The sequence below is a fragment of the Charadrius vociferus genome, unplaced genomic scaffold (genome assembly GCF_000708025.1).
Source record: "Charadrius vociferus isolate BGI_N301 unplaced genomic scaffold, ASM70802v2 scaffold532, whole genome shotgun sequence".
NCBI lineage: Eukaryota > Metazoa > Chordata > Aves > Charadriiformes > Charadriidae > Charadrius > Charadrius vociferus.
Window position 1 is genome coordinate 665,854 of NW_009647271.1, and position 18,038 is coordinate 683,891.

General features: G+C 45.3%; 1 protein-coding gene across 1 annotated transcript in view; it reads left to right on the plus strand.

Moving 5' to 3' along the window:
• Window positions 1-14,615, plus strand: part of CFAP52 (cilia and flagella associated protein 52) — a 24,176-nt gene extending 9,561 nt beyond the window's left edge. The window contains exons 6-14 of the mRNA XM_009880019.1: window positions 304-420; window positions 6,838-6,938; window positions 7,908-8,078; window positions 9,898-10,046; window positions 10,718-10,863; window positions 12,661-12,812; window positions 13,437-13,539; window positions 13,710-13,821; window positions 14,440-14,615. Coding sequence (XP_009878321.1) covers window positions 304-420; window positions 6,838-6,938; window positions 7,908-8,078; window positions 9,898-10,046; window positions 10,718-10,863; window positions 12,661-12,812; window positions 13,437-13,539; window positions 13,710-13,821; window positions 14,440-14,615 — 1,227 coding nt within the window. The remainder of the gene's footprint in view (window positions 1-303; window positions 421-6,837; window positions 6,939-7,907; window positions 8,079-9,897; window positions 10,047-10,717; window positions 10,864-12,660; window positions 12,813-13,436; window positions 13,540-13,709; window positions 13,822-14,439) is intronic.
• Window positions 14,616-18,038: the final 3,423 nt, after the last annotated feature.

Here is an 18,038-nt window from a genome sequence, read left to right on the forward strand (position 1 = left end):
AAAGAGTGTTTTGAATGCTCCTGAAGAGCAGCAGCATGTATTTTAGTCACAGGCTCTAGCACCCAGAAGATCCCGCTTTTGCTTCCAAATTTTATCTAGCTTTGGTTAGAAGTTGTCTTGCGTTGCACTCAAATAAAGGTCTTTGAGTGTGAGAGGATGAAAGCGTTGGCTGTACCCTCTCAGATGAAATCTTGGCAATCCACTGAAATGAAGCTATTTGTGCAACCCAGTGCGAGGCTTGGGACAAATGTCTTGCTCTCTGGACCATGAACTCTTTTTTTTTTTTTTTATGCTTTGCTCTAGATGGCAGATGATGATAGTGATTTTTACGTTGGCACATCAAGTGGTGATATCCTGCAAGTGGATACAAACAACAAGGTGATGACTAAATACGGGCCCCAGAAGAAGAAGTTTAGCTTGGTGAGTAGCAGCTCTGGGACATGATTTTTTTCCTTATCCTTCGCTTTGTTAGTAACTGAAAGTAGGGCAACCTCCAGGAGAATCGTTACGAAGTTGATTCGCAGAGTAACCCTTTTTCTGTGCTCTTAGTTCTTTGTGTCTTGGTCTTGATGCCGAAGTCTGAGACCATTAGCCCAGTTTCATTTGGCTCATAATTTGGGGTTTACTCGAATATCATGTATCGTCTCACAAACTCTGTTTTATAGTAAATCTGGGAAAAGTCATAAGAAGTGAAAAACAATGGTAAAAATGGAGTAGTTCCTGAGTTGGTTTTTTTTAGGGAGATACTAGCTGGAGTGAGACAGAGGCCATTGCTGGGAAGACTGGTGGAAGTGCTTTTTTGCGAGGCTTCCCCACACTTCCTGCTATAAGGTCCTATATTCCGATTGGACAGAATTGTTAAATTACCCGGGCTGAAATTTTCCAAGACAGCTCTTTGCCACAGGAAGACTACTTTGAAAAAACTTCAAAACACTACAGCTATTCTTAACCCCAACCCCCTAGGCTTTTGTGTTTGTTCCCCGTACCATTCCTTCCCCTTCCCTTCAGGAGGTTGTCTTTTTGAAGGTCTGCTTCTGCCACTGATGAGGCAGCGGTCTTACTGACAAAAGCTGGTCTAGATAATAGAATTTAAGAGTTTCTTATAATGCATATGCATAATTGGGACAAAACAAGGTTGCAGAGGGTACGTTGATTCTATTGCTTTTTAACTTCTGAGTGCTTGACTTCATAACCCCAGAGTTCTTTTCACTTAGCTTTTTTTGTCTATAATTGGGAGTGACGGGTCTTGGTTGAGTGTCTTCTGAATAAGGAGCTTTTGGCCTTTCATTGTACATGAATTGTGCATGCAGGGAGCTGTAATGATGAAGGATCAGCACCCACTAGTACACTTGTTCTTGATTTCTCTTTATTTGTTGCTATAAAAGACTTTGTGTAGCTTCTCGGTTTATAGCCAGTGGAGGGAGTGATACCTAAGGAATTGAAACACTTCCCAGAAAAACTTCCCGGCATGAGGTGAATGTATTTTGCGATTCAGTTAGCAACCATGAAAATCAGCAAGCAGCAGGGGAAGCACTGCAGATGGAAGGAGGGAATATACTGTTAGGGATGCCATGGGGAACCTGTCCCACCAAGAAGCAGATCTGGTTTGAGAGCAAACACCTGACTAACAAGAACTGTAAGAAAAATTCAGCAGTCAGCCCCAAAGAAAAAGCTACTGCGGATTTATTTCTCTGAACTTCCTGAACTTTGCTTGTACCAACACGTGCAAACCACATGTGTGCCCATTTAAAATGTAGTGGTTCTTGTGTGGCAGATGCAAGCCCATATCTCTGGGGTAACTTGGAGCCACTGAATTCTTTGAAGTCTATTTCAATGTTTATCTATTCTAGAAGGTTGGAGAAGTTATTGCTTGTTTTCCCCCTTGCGTTGTAGGAATGTAAGTAATTTAATTCTGTGTGTGTATTAAGTGACAAGAAGGTATGTATTTTGTTTTCCTGATGGAAACAGTAAGTTTGCTGAAGGTGCGTTAGATCTCTTGTGGGTATAGCTGTATTGCACGCTATTCAGCTGCGCTTCCAGCAGTCATCCTACAGGGTTTTGCATCCCCACAGGACCCATGTCCCAGCTGATCTCTGCTGTTTCTTATGCCAAGGTCTTGATGATTGAATGTCACCTCCCTTTTAAACGCTTGCATGCTTTGAGTCCTCCTACACCCAGCAGTCCATGTGCCTTGTCTGGAGTACCTGGTTGAAGCCACCCAAGGTCCTGTACTCCTTTGCCTTCAGGGGTGAGGGAAAGGTGCCAAATGCACATTAAACAAAACCTCACACAAAATATACTTCTGAGGCCATTGCGAAAGAAGCGTTCGAATAGGGTCATTAGCAGAATGCCGTGCAATTTGGGGGTCGGAAGAGAGCCTAGAGCAGCAGCTCAAAGCCAGCCCCCAGTCCCGTCTGCACTGTGAGGGGTTTTAGCATAAGGCAAATCCACAGGAACCGCAGTTTGTGACACACGCGTGCACAACCCTATCAGCTCTTCTCCTCTTGCTTTCTTCCTCTGCTCCCTTCCCTCACCAGTGCAGTTTCCATATGCCCGAAATGGGAAATCCATCAGGGCAAACCTGTATTGCGGCAGTCCGTGAGAAGGTGCTGGTACATTTTATCTCCAGCTGCTATCAGATCCACTTTCATGCTTTCCAGTTCTCCCTTCCTAGCTCCGTGCTGTGATTCCCTTTCCGCCCACCCATTGCACATCTCTGCGTACAAATAACACCTCGTCACTAGACTGTCAACAAGCCCTCGCTGAGCACACATAGGATCTAATGTTTTATGGCAGAAATTTCCAATTGTAGCATAGGCTTCAATGCCAAAACAGGTATTTTGCAGATTTTTTTTTCAAGTCAAAACCACAGCATTTATCAAAACAGAAGTATTTGCATCCTTGTTTCTACACAATTTAGTACATCATATTGCTAACCCAAGGAGAAGTGTTGATTTGTTTTCTTCCCTCCCCGTGCAGCGCTCTGTGTAATTTTTGTCTTTCTTGAAAATGTACCCTGTATTAGTACTTGTAATAAAAACTCTCCCCTCTCTAGCCCTGCAAAGCAAAGCTGCCATGTTTTTTTGTGTCAGAAGCGAGCCATGCTGGCTCCAGGTAGGCAGGACTGCTCCGAAGCATGGCTTTTGGGACATGCACTGCCTTTCCTCACCAGGCATTTCCCCCGCTCCTGGGCAGGGAGGTTGGCCATAGAGCCTCCAGCGATGGAACTGTCCCGGCCTCCCTCTCCGTGGAACCCTTTTCATCACTTCGTTGCAATTCTCTCTGAAAAGATGCAGATTCGTGAGTGAATGTTGTCCTGTGTCTCTGAAACCCATGTTCACCAGTCACACTGGGGAATTATGAGCCAGTGGCATACCGTGGAACTCTAAACTTGGAATCCACGACAAAAACTTGGAAACCCCACGACGAGCATATCTTTAAAGAAGGAGTTTATAGATACTGCCTGGGTGAGGAGAAGATGTTTGTTGAAAAAAACTTTGGTCAACCTTAACTGAACTTTGCCTTGAGATATATAAGAATGTGTTTATTATATAGACACGATCTGAAGATTTCTTTGTTTCTGTTTTGAAGAGGAGTGGCAAAATAGCTCACTGGTATGATGAAGCAACTTGTTTTCCATATGCATGGAATTAAGTTGAAGTGCATTTTTATAACATCTATAAATTCTGGAATAAAGAGCAAAATTAATTTTTATCCCCATTGCAGGCTCGAGGAGCTATAAGGCACCCGTTCAGGTGCACGATTGCAAATGCATTTTCAGAAATAGTTGGAGTGATTTGCATTGAAAAAAAAATATTTAAAGGAGGTGCACTGAAAGAGTTCATAGAGCGCTCAAGAGCTTTGCAAGAGATCAGAATAGGACAAAGAGCAAGTATACCTGCAGGGAAGGGAATGGGCAGGCTGGATTTTTACTGGTATTTTCATTTATAATCATACTTCAAAGCCGTGGTTTCTTTTTTGTAAGAAGTAAATAATGAATGGTGCTATTTTTAACCTCCTACATTAGTCTCTGCATTTCATCTACAAGACAGCTGGCAGTATATAAAATAGAGTATTCATCGCATCGTTAACATGAACTGCTTGACTCCATGAATAACAACTGCAGCTTCTAAAGCTATCTGCTTACTCCTGGTGATTCAAAGAACAGGCTGGACAAGAAAAAGAAGCACAATTGCCAGGTTAAGGTTGTAATCAAACTCTGATGATTTGGAGAGCCTGGAAATGAGTCCTGGCCACTTTAAGGGTTTGGGTTTTTCTGTCTTAATAATACCTGCTTCACTCTCAAATTGAAGAACCAAAGAGAAGACCTCAGAAAAAATCAAAGCAGTCTCGGCAGTGCTGCAAAAGCTTGAATTTATTAGCAAGTAGCAGGGAGCTGTATTCAGATAAACTACGTAGTCGTAGGTTTGATTTCTACTGCCGCCACCTGCCATAATGCTGACCCCAAAGGGCTTCGGAGGTGGAAGTCTTTTACAGGAAAAACCGCAAAATAGCAGATCAAAAGACGGTTGATGGCCTTGTGATAACAGGGGACTCGCAAAATGCTGTCAACACCTCATAGGAAATTTTTAAAAACATTGTTCAGAAAGAGTTCTGCTTATGGATCATATTTCTAATTAAAAAGAATGCCTTTGTTCTCGTGCTTTTGCAAAGAATATTTGCATGAACGCTGGCTTCCTGCCTGGTAGTGTTGTGATAGTGTGGCGTAAAATCCTCTCTGGAGGTTGTGTTTTTCCCCGTGATCAGTCCTGATATTACAAGAGGCTGTGGATGTGCTGCTGGTGGAGACAGACTCATGCAGAAATCCAGTGCGAATACATTCCAAATCAGGAAAATTATTTTTTTATATACTTTTTTCTGCAATCTGTATTTATTTGCTCCTGAAGTCAAATAGTCATTAGCTGGTGCGTAGGTAGGTGCAAGGCTGTCTGGGATGCCACCACAGGAATGTGCGCTTATGTATACGGTGATTGTTATTTTTTTCTTCAAAAAGTATAAGCAAGACTTTAAAAACAACCAGTTGTTTCTATATGGTCGGATAATTGAACCGAAGTAATTTTTCCGAATTCATCAGACCTTGTCTGTGGCTTTGGCAACATCCTTTTCAGCTTGAAGTAGCTCAAAAGTCCATTTTGTTTTCTCCTTTTTCTTCACTTCTTCTCTTTCCTTGCTTAGAGCTTCAATCTTTTCCATGCAGAAAATCAAGGCATTCTGGCTTTCATTCTTTGAAACACTCTGAAAGTGTTTAATACTCCTGAAAATTTACTGGGGGTAGGCCAGGTTAATGCTTGAAAAGAAGAGGAACGCTGGGTGGTGTTGCTTAGATGTCAAACGTTATCTTAAGGTGCTGACGCCTGTATTTGTTCAAAAACCACAAGGCAAGCACATAACAGTGATTTCTTCCTAAAGAATAAATGCAGAATTCTGATTTGCCTTTTGCTTATTTGAGAATTCCCTTCTTCATGCTTTCACAGCACTAAATGCTAGATGTGAGCCTTTTTTTTTCCAGAAAAAACTCCACCAAACAGCAATTGTTGTTGTCACATAGTGACTCTATGAGCTCAGGCTTAAAGAAGAAGAAATTTTCCTGTTGTGAAACTGCCAGTACTATGACAACAGTTGGCAAAACCGCTTGTAAACCTCGGTCGTGGCAAACGTTGCTGGAGTCTATGTAGGAGCTCTCAAGCTCAGCAGACTCCTTACAGGTCACAGGGAGCCTGGAGCTGCTCCCAGCTGGCCCATCGGATTTGGGACAACGGATGGCCATGAGTTTCTGCCCTTGTGGTGAGAGTGGAAGTGCCTCTTGTCCCTGCTTCCTTCATGGCAGACCTTAGCTTTCAGTCCAAGGTTTGATGGCATAAAGCCTCCTTTATTCCCTCTTTTTTTTTTTTCTTTCCATTTCACTCATGCGTGTGTTCCCCCAAACTAGTAGGGATATTTTTCTGAGTAAAAATATGAAGATTTAACCCTACAGTAGTAGTTCCATCCCTCTTGCAGCCTATTTTGGGGTCTCTCAGATTTTCAAGAATTAATCTGTTGTCTCTTAGGCAGGATGGTACTATTACTCCCCAGGTAGCAAAAGTGAAGCAGAGACTGACTTTTCTATACTTGAAATTTTGTGGCAAGGCGAAGGGCTGGTTTTGTTTGGTTTTTTTTTTTTACTGTAGTCTGATTCATCCACCGAAAAACATGACTTCTTTTTCTAATGGCTGACCTCTTGATGATCTACTCCTCTTAGTAAATAGCGAGAACCCATGTTGATGATGGGCTGAGTAGTTTCCAAAGCTTTTGTGTGACAGATGTGTTTCGTCACTAATAGGTGGGAGATGGGATTGCATCTTCCAGACAGGGAGAGAGGCCTGGGACACAGAGGATCTGTCCTGGCAGAAGCTATAGGAAAGGCCGCTTAGGCTGAGTTCTATCCTCCGTTGTTTCCATGTTTGATAGATGAAGGATCAGTGGAAGGAAAAGCAGAGTGTGTGCATTGCTTGCTGGCATGAGGGAAGGCTATGTAGGCTCCTACGTGATCCCTGCTGCTCTGAAGGATCCCTGATGATGCTGTTTGCTTGCTCCTTCAAGACTCCTACCGTAGTAGTTCATATATACCTGTAATTAATAACTCTTTTCTCCCTTCTCCCTCTAGAGTGCCACTCTTTAGCTTAGGTTAGTCAAAGAGTACTGATAAAGCCGTATTTGAGTGACATAAGCACCGCCATCAGGAGCATGGTAGAGACTCCTCGGTGCTGTTCAGCACGACTGCAGCAATAGAGAGACTCTGCTTCCATTCAATTGTGTTTTAATCCTGTTTTCTCCTAGGGAGTCACAGCTTTGCTTTTGCTGAAGACAGGAGATTTAATAGTCGGCACCGGAGGAGGGGTTGTAGCTCTCTGTAAAGGCTCAAGCTACCGAGTAATGAAGTGAGTTTGTAGATGGGAGAATCAGGAGGGTAGGGGTGACATTTCCCCTGAAGGGTCCCAGTATAAGAACCAATCATTTCTACCTAAAGGCCTAATCCAAATAAATCTCAGTTTTTCAGTCCTGCTGACAAAATAGACAGCATGGTTCCAGCGTAATGAAGCTGAGGCAGACTGAAAATTACTGCGTGCGTTTGCACAGAAGTGAACTGCCCTATGCATCGTTCATTTTAAATGACCGTTGTTTCCTTTTAGGCATTAGAAGTCACATCCTAAATTGACGCAAAGTGAGACAGGTCTGGGGAAGTCAGAAAAATTATGCTTATTTACGCCAGCTGAGAACGAGTAGTACTGGCCATCTCTAAAAGGGTTTGTTGGAGGACAGTGGATTGCAAAGGAGGGCTCCACTAATTTTATAGGTACATGTCTGGAAGCGCTGGAGTACGGGCAAGGCTTTTTTCTGCATACAAACCAGAAAGCTGCAGGTGTCGTTTCCCCGTATGCGATTTGAAAATCGGGCTCGTAGCTATTCATTTGGCCTTGTTGGAGTAGCCAACGTGAGCGTGCCGTTCTGCAAGCTTACCTTTGTACAATTGAAACTATTCCCAGAAGATCTAAACCGTCGGGAAATATTCTTGAGTATGGATATTTAAGGGCACTTGAGCAAGAATATCAACAAAGATGCTGTTACCTCAGGCCCTGGCCCAGAAAACAAAGTCTGCAAAGCACTGCCTCTGCAAGCCCTGGCAGAGTAGCAGGTGGGCCAGGCAGGATCATTTGAAGTATTAACGTGTGGCTGGGAATGAAACGTTGGTCCTGACCACGTTCTTGCATATTGATATCACAGCCTCGTCTGGAGCTTTTTGGGGAAGCGGGGAAAGTCAAGACTCTCTAAAGTCAGGGGAAAAGGGAAGCTGGAAAATGAGTACCTGGAGGTCAACGTCAGGCCAAAAGTCTGCTTTCTCTTACCAGGCAAATTCAGGTTCAAGGTGGTGTCACTTCCCTGACGTGCAGAGGTCAGGGTCACCAGTTCTTTGTAGGGACAAATAAGTGCCAGATTTATCGAATCAACTACACGGCGTTTGAAGAGGAGCTGATCGCTGCCTGTCATACCGAAGCCATCCACGACATCGTTTTTCCTTTGTGAGTATAACTGACTGGGCTGCTTTTGGCTGGCAAAGAAGTGCAAGTAAGCTGCAAGTAAGGTCAGGATACCTTTTAAACACCTTTTAACCAAAGCCTCTAACATCCTTGCAGCCTGATTTATACCCTGACCTAGCAGTGAAAGGCAAGGGTGATGGTGAGCAGCTGCTTGAAAGCAGAAGGCAGCAGTTCAGTTTGAGAATTGGAAAAATCGACACTCTGCAGAGAGAATTGTCATTAAAAAGACTAGAATTATTTATGTTTGGGTAATGGCAGCGATGGCAACCTGCCCCTTTTCTCCTCAGGTTGGTGCTAGGAGACTCGGAGCTCTTAGTCTGCCAGCAGCGTGACTCCTGGAAGGCTGCTTTTGGGTACCCTCTTGCAGCTACAGCTTGTAGAGGTGTCTGCTTTTCTACCCACCTGTAACAACCACTGAAAACTGACTGTTCAAAGGGACTTTTTGGGTCTCTCAGCCTCACGTAGGATTTCATGTTTGACAGTATAGGATGTTAGATTAAATTCTAGGCTTGTGTTGAGAGATGTTGGGTACAGACAGCAAACGTTCCCTTTTCCTGTATATTAAGATTGTGACACTTTATTTAAAAAAAAAAATAAACACACAATGGATCGGTTGTTTCCTCTCCAAATAGAGAATGGGAGTTTGATCCCAATGAAAGATTTTATTTTTGACGTGGTTATTACATCGCTTCTTGACACGGCACAATGGATCAGATCTTACTGAGGTGCAGCAAAGTGCCCAGTGCAAGAAGACCTCCTCCTTGCTTGTCACCAGCCTGAAAAGTCCACATCATTCTAGTTTAAGGAGAAAATCATTTAGCACTTTAGGGTAATCTGATGCTAATATACCTGTGTGACACATCTGCGTCACAGAGGTATTTGGATGAGCTCCATTTAGGTTTGATCGTAAGGACTACATGACTACATCCTTACGTATATGTTTAAACTTTTTCTCTGTTAACTGCTTTTGAACAGAGCGTATCACTAATTGGGAAGCACAGGCTTAATTTCCGTGTTCTGGCTTATTTCAGAATACTTTGATTGCTGATGTTATCCTGCTTTATAAAGCACCCGCGCAAGCTGGGCTTGAAAGGGGCCACACTTTTGTTGCACCAGTTTTCTCTGTCCTGGTTCGTCTTTCCAGGCGTTGATGGTGATGTTGAACAAAAGCTCATGGTACCTTTCTAGATTTCACTTTCTGTCATATCCCTAGGATGTATGGTTTAGAGCTTATTTCAAAGCATTCAGTCCCATAGCTTTTGAAATGCTGCGAGTCTTTTTTTATTCAAACATGTCTAACAAGTATATTATGAACAGGCTTTTTCCATCGTTTCTATTGCCTTCAGCGATGTTGAATAGGAATCATCCAGTAAGCAAGATAAAAAATGACATCTTTACAATATGAGGCTGTTGTTAGTCCCTGATGTGAAATCTGGGCAGTCAGCACCTCTACACCCACTTTTGTGTCTACTATATACAACACGTGAAGTTGTTTAGAGATGGCATATGGGAAATAAATGTCACAGCTTCACCTGAAGTAGAAAGAATTCTTTCCGTTTCACTGTAATTTAACTGTTTCTTAAAATGAATCTTTGACTAGAAAGCAAACTAGGGGAATTCTATGTGAGAAAGGTGATCCTACAAAAAAAGGCCTTTCTCTTAACCGTGGTGATCCCTGTTGGGAAGATGACAGTTGCGCGTTAGGAACAGTTGAGCTTTGAAGGACAATTTAAGATCTGAGAAAGAAAGAAGCGTTTTCTGTGTACCCCTCCTCATGCTCTCTCCTCTCTGAATTCTCCAGTGGCTCTTCCAAAGTGTTCGCTACCTGCTCCAAAAATGATATTCGAGTGTGGCACACCCCAGCAAACAGGGAGCTGCTGCGCATCCCAGTCCCGAACATGACCTGCTATGCCATAGAGATTATGAGGGATGGCGGGAGCATCATTTCAGGTAAGGATCAGTCTAGAGCTACCGTTGAGTGCAGTCTTTACGTGTTGCCAAATTGAATAAACATCAGTATGTTAGAAGGAAGAGAGGTTTGAATTGGGAATGGGTTTAAATTCAGTTCATTGCTTAACCCAAAAGCCTCTGTTCTTGCAGCTGGTCTGATGAACTTTGCTCACAGCCCCCAGTGTCCTGGTGCTGTAGTGGCAGTGCCTATGGAAGGCACCAAAGACCTCGCCTGGGCTATGAAGTCCAGAACTCAGTTCAGTCTTCTTCAAAAGACCAAATTCTAAACTATTAACCTTGTTGTATGCAACAGATTATCCTGTGATGTATGTAGACCACCTTTTGCGTAAACCCTGCTACCCATCGCCGTGTGCACATTGCTTACACAGGAACTGCTGCAGTCCTCGAGCAGCAGTGCAGTCCCCCCGTTGTTACCAAACCAATTTGCCCATAGCCAGAACCAAAAAGTAGGAATTAAATTTCAATATTTTTTTGGGGGCTGTAGTTCTACATCTACAGTACAGTGGTTTTGACATGTATACTGGTGATCTGACAGGGTGGGTCTTACAAAGGAACTTAATAAAAAAAGGGGTTCATTTGGAAAGGAGAGAGAGAGAAGACTATGAGGAGAGTCTGTTCACCTGGGTAATCTGTTTCTTTTTATTCATCAGCTTGGAACGACGGGAAGATCCGCGCCTTCACACCAGAGACTGGCCGGCTGATGTACGTGATTAACCATGCCCATAGCATGGGAGTGACGGCAATTGCTGCTACAAGTGACTCTAAACGGATTGTTAGCGGGGGAGGTGAAGGGCAGGTAATTTTTGCTTAAAAACCTGGAGCAGCTCTGTGGTCTCATGACAGGGCCTGCGAATTGTCTGTAAGTGCTTAGTCAGAAAGTGAGCTATTCTTAGCTTTCACTGGAGCAAAGGACGGAGTTCAAAAAAATTAGCTTTTGATAGATGCAAATCTCTTGCTCTCAGAGAGCATAATGAAAAACAATGCCCCGATTTCTTCTGGCGGGGCAGCCTTGGAAATCCTTCTGATGCAGAATACGCTCTTAATCCTTTTTGTTCATTAGTCTCTCCCCTATATTTGGCCTATCTGCGTCAGTTGTTGTTTGCAGGCCTCCATCTAACTGTGCTCTAGCACAGATTTTCTTTCTGTTGTTACTTTGGAAGTCCTAGTCCAGTCCAAATTGGCCTGTATCAATTCATTTAATAGCATGCAGTTCACCTGATATCGCTATAGTGTCTATGGGGTAACTTCCTAATTTTCTGGGATGGTATTATCTGGTTTAGGTGATGACGTCAATAAAAGACTCTAATAACCACTCCGTTTCTAATACAATTACGGAAACATTCCAATACAAATAACAATAAAAATCAGAAAATAAGTTGTAGGCATTATACCTGTGCAGTTCAACAGTGTTTTTTTCTGGCAATACCAAACAAGCACAGTGTACTTTGGTTACTCTACGCACTTCGTATAGTTGTGGCCCTTTTCAATCTGTAAAAGTGACCCTCCTGATGTTTGAATAATTTAAACACAGGGGGTTATCTATGTTAAAAAGAAATAATGAGACTTGGAAGGCTCATGTTCAGTTTCTTGCCTTGCTTCGGCCTTCCTCTCTGCAGCCTGGCAAGCACTCAGAACCAGACATTTAATTGTGCGTGGATTCCTGGCTGTGACTTAACCGCTCTGCACTTTGTTTGTGTACCCTGATCTCATGTATTCAGTGTGCCGTGCTGCAGAGTGCACAGGAAGTCTTGAAGAGTGAGGAATTGAACTTGGGTTTTCCAAATCTGAGGCTAATGCCCTAATGGTTGAACCATCTTTCTGAATCATTCTGCACCGCAGCTCTCCTGTAGAGCAGTAACGGCAGCACTGCCTTGTCTCGCTGCGTAGAGACATCCGAGACAATAAGCCACTTCAACCCTTCACTAATAAGAGAACAGTTAAGTGCCTTGCATGATTAGCGCTAGAGGATGCAGAAGGCAGAGGACATAGATTCTGTATAAGCACACGCAGAATGGCACAGGCTCTGGTTAGTTGGTCTCTGAATCGAAACAGACAGCTGAGACAGAATTAAAGGTAAAGGTTGGGTAAGTAGGAATGCGAACTGCAGGGGAGCGCTGGCAGTATTCATTCGGAACACAACAAAGGTGTTCTGAAATGCTAACGGTTCCGTCAAAACCAGTCATCTGAAAGCTGTGACTTTCAGGGCTGCTTCAGGGATCTGGATGCTCTGATCATTCAGCAAGAGGGAACTGGACATGGAGATCCCACAGGTAACTCGACATGAGGCTTGAAAAGGTGGAAGGCGGTCAGCTCTCTCTGCTTTTGATGTCAGCGTCTAAATTTCTAAATTTTCACTAGCATTTGACCTGAGTGGAATGTAAGAGCAAAAAGATATGATGAAGTTTGGCACTAGTGGGACAGTAAATGTAAGGTGTGAAGGATCGAGTCCTCAAAGCAGAAAGACTTTTGCTGTTGCCACCACTGGGAAAAGAGGTGCTTTCAGGCACATGTTTCACATCAAAGCCGTAGGTGTCCTCCTGAGCTCAATGTGGACCAGGTGGTACAAAAGTGGATGTTTGTTTCTGGTTTGCAGGTGAGGATCTGGGAGATTGGTGAGAAGACTCAAAAACTGGTGGAGGTTCTGAAGGAGCACGTATGTGCTGTGTCCTGCATTAAGGTTAAGAATAACGATGAAGAGTGTGTCACAACCAGTCTCGACAGAACGTGCATCATCTGGGATATTGTGTAAGGAGACAGATAAGTATTGCAAGTGCTGCTAATGTCTCTGTTGGGTCACCGTGCCCTCTTTGGGACACCACATAGCGAGGAGGAGGGGAAAAAGAGCAGTAGGAAATAAAAATTACTAGAAAGAACAATCAAGTCAGGGAATGAAGAACCTCCATTGCTAGAAACTTTTCAGAAAAAATTTGACAAACATTTGTCTCAAGTTCTTTTCTTGTATTGGATCCTGCTTGGCCAAGGGAGTGAAGTGGGTGATTTCCTATGTTTCCACCTAGCTCATTTTTGCAGCGCTGTATGACTCTTGTCGAGCTATTGCAGATCTGCAGACTTTCTGCACTGTGGTAAGGAAAAGGAGATGTTTGCATAGTGAATAACACCTAGAAAACATTCTGGATTAAAAAAATTCATTTCCTATGACAGCAGATCAAAAGTCTTATGAGGCAGCTGTGATGGGGAACAGAAGTGATGACCTCAGGAGGCTTTCTGAAACCCTGAACTCAGACCAATACCTGAAGATACCCAAGTAGAACGAGAGATCTGATGTACAGCAGAGGCAGAGAGAGTTCAGGCAGTCAAAGTTCATTTTTTGACCCTATTGCTCTGTCCTGTTTTGTGGGTGTTTTGCAGGCGTTTCGTAAGAAAACAAATGTTTCTAGCCAACACATTGTTCAAGTGTGCGTGTTACCATCCTGAAGGGTACCAGGTAATCACCAGCGGAACAGACAGAAAGGTAAGCAAAACCGCAGGAATTCTGTTTGCCGTAATTCCAAAACACAAAGTGTGGGGCTTGTTACATGATGAAACTCCTGTACCTGCGCAGAAGTTGGTGTTACAGGGCAGGGCTGAAATCTGTGTGCTGTTGGTGCACAGCTGAGCTCTCCTCTCCGGTCTGCTCTCTAGATTGCCTACTGGGAAGTGTTTGACGGCTCCGCAATCAGGGAAGTGGAAGGCTCTGCATCGGGTACCATCAATGGGATGGACATCACTTCAGATGGGGTGTACTTTGTCACGGGTGAGTGGGTGGATGAAACTAGAAAGAGGAGGTCATTTTAAGAGCAGGAAAAAGAAGGCAATGAACCAAGGATCTCAGTAAAGAAAGAAAAAAATAGGACAAAGGGAGGGGTGAGCTAAAGGGGAAAATAAAATGAATCACTGGAGAAAAATATTTAGAAAAAGGCTGTGGTTCAGACTTGGAAGATACGATGGTTCAGTCTTGCAAGATGTAACATAAAGATGACGACAAGGTTTAAAAGTCTGCAAGGGAAGAATGCAGGATTTCACCTTGCCCTGCTCCTCATGTAGTTTGGTGGTGGTCACCGTCCACCAGCTCTTTTAGATTAACCTCTTAAACAAATGTTGGTCGAGAGCCTTTTGAAGGCCATCCATATTACTGGTACCGATTGCTGGCCACAGCTCACTGTGGTCTGCTGGTGCAGGTGCTGAGTGCTCTACTGGATGTTGACTCTCTACTTCAGTTGAGAAGAAGTCTTTTTTGCCATAACGCCCAAGGCAAAGTGTCCCACTCTTCCTAAATCAGATGAATGCCTCAGTATTGCCCTGCCTGTGATCTGGGAACACACAGCAGCAGAACTCTGTGTAACGGTTTGTTCTTCCCTTGTGCCCAATGCAGGTGGTGAAGACCATCTGGTGAAAGTGTGGAACTATGACGAGGGTGCAGTGACTCATGTTGGCGTGGGCCACAGTGGCACCATCACCCGTCTCAAGATATGCCCTGAGAAGAAGCACATCGTGAGTGTGAGCGCAGACGGTGCCATCCTGCTCTGGAATTACCCAGACTTGCACTAACGGCTGCTACTTCCTCGCCCAGTCCCAGTGACCCTTCTGTCTTGCCCTTGAAGTTGGTTTTAAGCTTTTTAAAGTTGTTTTAAGTTTTTTAAGCTTTTTTAAGTTGTTTTTGAGTACTATTAGAGGAGATACTATTTTTATTCTCTCTGTTATGCATTTACCGGATCCTTCGGATAGCCTTTCCAGCAGTGAATAAATAGGTCTGTTGTTTTTTTTTCAGGGGGGCTACGAATTTGCTGTTTCTTTTAGATTAGTGTGAAAGGATTCGTCACTTCTGAAAATCATGTCGACTGTTGTTATAACACTTACATGTTGTTACTGCCACCTTTCCTGGTAGTCTCCCAGCGCAGTCTTACTTGTCTGTCTGCTCCTTTGTGGGTTCTCTCTCGCTTTCACGTGGTCTTTCTTTCTCTTCCCTACCCCCTTCTGTCCTTTCCTTTAATGAATAACTTGTTGTGTAAATTCAGTCTTCTGTGTTCATTTTCATTTGTCTGGTCGTGATTAAGGAAAAAGCCCTCGGCTCCAACTCAGGCGTTTAACTGGGAAGCTCTTTTGAGTCAAGCTTTTAAATCGCTGTTCTCAAAGGAATACAAGGATGTCGGGGCTTCTTCGTTTGCGGTGTCCACTTTAAAACTCTCTGCAGGGGCCTGGTTTTCAAGAGCGAGAGCGCAGTCATTTCTAAAAATGCCTGGATGTTTCCAGCTAGACACGCTCAGATTCCTGGTCCTTGGCCTCATTTTGCAAACAGGCTCCAAATTTGCATGAAATATGGATTTTGTCTGAGAATGAGGACCCGGTATCGTATCTGCTATTAAAACCAGCAGCTCTCAAGATGCTGTTTGTTTAAAGATCGGTGTAGGCAGCCAGGCTGTGAAGTGATGCAAGTGCAGTAAATATTGCTTTTGCAGGCATTGAAGGCCTGTGAGAATTCTTTCATAAACTAAAATGGAAGAAAAATGTTGCATTCCTTAAAATATTAAGGCTTACAGGTGTTTTAGTTAACCGAGATGGTGATTTGAAGCAGTGTCGGCTAGATGCTGTCATACCTGTATTGATAGTATTAGCTGCTCTGGTAGGCAGTGGGGGATGGCAATATAAAGGTATTGTTGGTTATTATTGTTTATATGCCACTAAAAACGTTTACTGCTCATAGCACAGTAAGGGTGGATCCCTTTGGACTGGCTCGGAGGGTATCTGCGCGCACACGTCGTCCATCAAACACTGTGCAAGTCCCGTTCCTTCTGGTTGAAATATCTCTGCTCTTATTAATGGAGTCTTGAGCGAAGGAATTAAGTCATTCCTTCCTCTTTTTCTCTGGAGTCAAGACTTGATGCTATGCAGCGATAAACACTCCAGCAGGTTTTACAAGCTCTGCGGCAGTGCACGCTGTGGTTTGGAAGGCAGGATCAGACCGCTGGAATGTGGGATGGAGAGGCAAAACATTTGTGCTTGTGCTAGGGGAGGGAAAACAGAAGCACAACCTGTGAGAGCTGACCCGGCCGTCCCGGAGACCCGTCTCACTGCCACCTTCCCGTGCTCTCCGCGGTGCGGGGTTTTGAGATGCAGATAACTCTGGCAGAGCCCCACGTCAGCCAAACGATTCCTTTCCCATCAGATCGCACCAAACCTGTCGTTACAAGTGGGAGGAGAAAGCGTTGGGGAGCCAGAGTCCTGTTTTGGTGGGGCTGTTCCTGGGGTGAAAGGACCAAAGCCCTGCGTGCTCCTCCTGCCCTAACGGGTACTTCACGGCTCGGAGGCAGCAAAGCGAGACAGGCTGTCCTGACTCACCTGGCCACGGTCACAGCCACTCCACTCTGTGGAGGACAGGAGTCGGCACGCTGAGGGTGATGGCTGGTAAGCCACACTTTCTGTTTGTGACAGCCGGCTGGGAGGCTCAGGCACTGTGTCTGCCATCTTATGGATTTGGAAACTGGGAGCGCAGAGTCTTTGCAGAAGTCCTCTCCTGCACATCTTCATTTTCAGTGTGAAGTGGCATTGCTTTATCAAAACCAGCCCAAATTTTAAGCGTGGACGCTGGCTGAATTCGCTTGCTCCAGCGTCGTCGGCCAATGTGGGTCAGTGCCCAGGGTGGTGGCTGGTATGCTGAAGCAGCAGCGCAGCGACTACTCTGCCATGGCACAGCATCCACACTGCGCTCCGTTAGACCCACACACACCTTGGTGTCCACACGCAGAGCTGTGCCATCATAGAATCACAGAATGGTTTGGGTTGGAAGGGACCTTGAAGAGCATCCAGTCCCACCCCCTGCCATGGGCAAGGACACCTCCCACCAGCCCAGGTTGCTCCAAGCCCCGTCCAACCTGGCCTTGCACACCTCCAGGGATGGGGCAGCCACAGCTTCTCGGGGCAACCTGCCCCAGGGGCTCACCGCCCGCACAGGGAAGAATTTCTTCCTAATACCTAATCTAAACCTCCCCTCTTCCAGTTTGAAGCCATCCCCCCTCATCCTATCACTCCATGCCCCTGTAAAAAGTCCCTCCCCAGCTCTGCTGGAGCCCCTTTAGGGACTGGAAGGGGCTCTAAGGTCTCCCCAGAGCCTTCTGTTCTCCATCTGAACACCCCCAACTCTCATGTCCTGCAGCTGTAGGGGTAGACAATTTGAGGCGCTGCCCCATACACTCTGTAGGAAATAGAGGCGATAACCACACGGGCTGTGACTGCAGGCGGCTGTGTGACCTTTCAGGCTGGTGGTGTATTTGGAAGAGATGTGTCCCCGTGGCTGAGCCAGGCGCTCGCAAGCTCACCCGCCTCCCGAGCAGCGCTCTCCTACGCAGTGGCTCCCCCCACCGCCCGCGCTCGTTCCCCCAGCGCCGCCTTGCACAGCGCATCTCACACTGCTGTGAAGAGCCGTACCCGCTCCTCACCAGCACGGCCGGTGTCCCCAGGGAGCCCCCGGAGCTTTACAAATGGATGTGACCTACATGGATATCGCCGAGAAGCAGACGTGCAGAGCAACCTGCACTGCTCTTCTGCCAGAAGGCAGGTTGTGTTTGGGAAACGTGAACTGCAGTCACAAATTTCCCCATTCTGCGTTCGCCTGACAGCAGGCACATTGTATTTTACAGCGTGTAGGTATTCATTACGCTGTCATTAGTCTGGAAGAACAGCCCGGTTAATAAAGGAGATCTGGAACGCTGGTGCGTGGAATCAGCCCTGACGAATGTGCTGTTGCCATAAAGGACTGGGGAGCTTCAGTGCCCCCCTCTTCCCCGAGGCAGAGGGACCTGATGTTACACAGAATCACAGCATCCCAGACTGGTGGGGGTAGGAGGGCCCTCTGGAGCTCCCCCAGTGCCACCCCCCGCCAGAGCAGGGGCACCTCCAGCAGTGGCACAGGACGGCGTCCAGGCGGGTTTGGAATGGCTCCAGAGGGGGAGACTCCCCCACCTCTCTGGGCAGCCT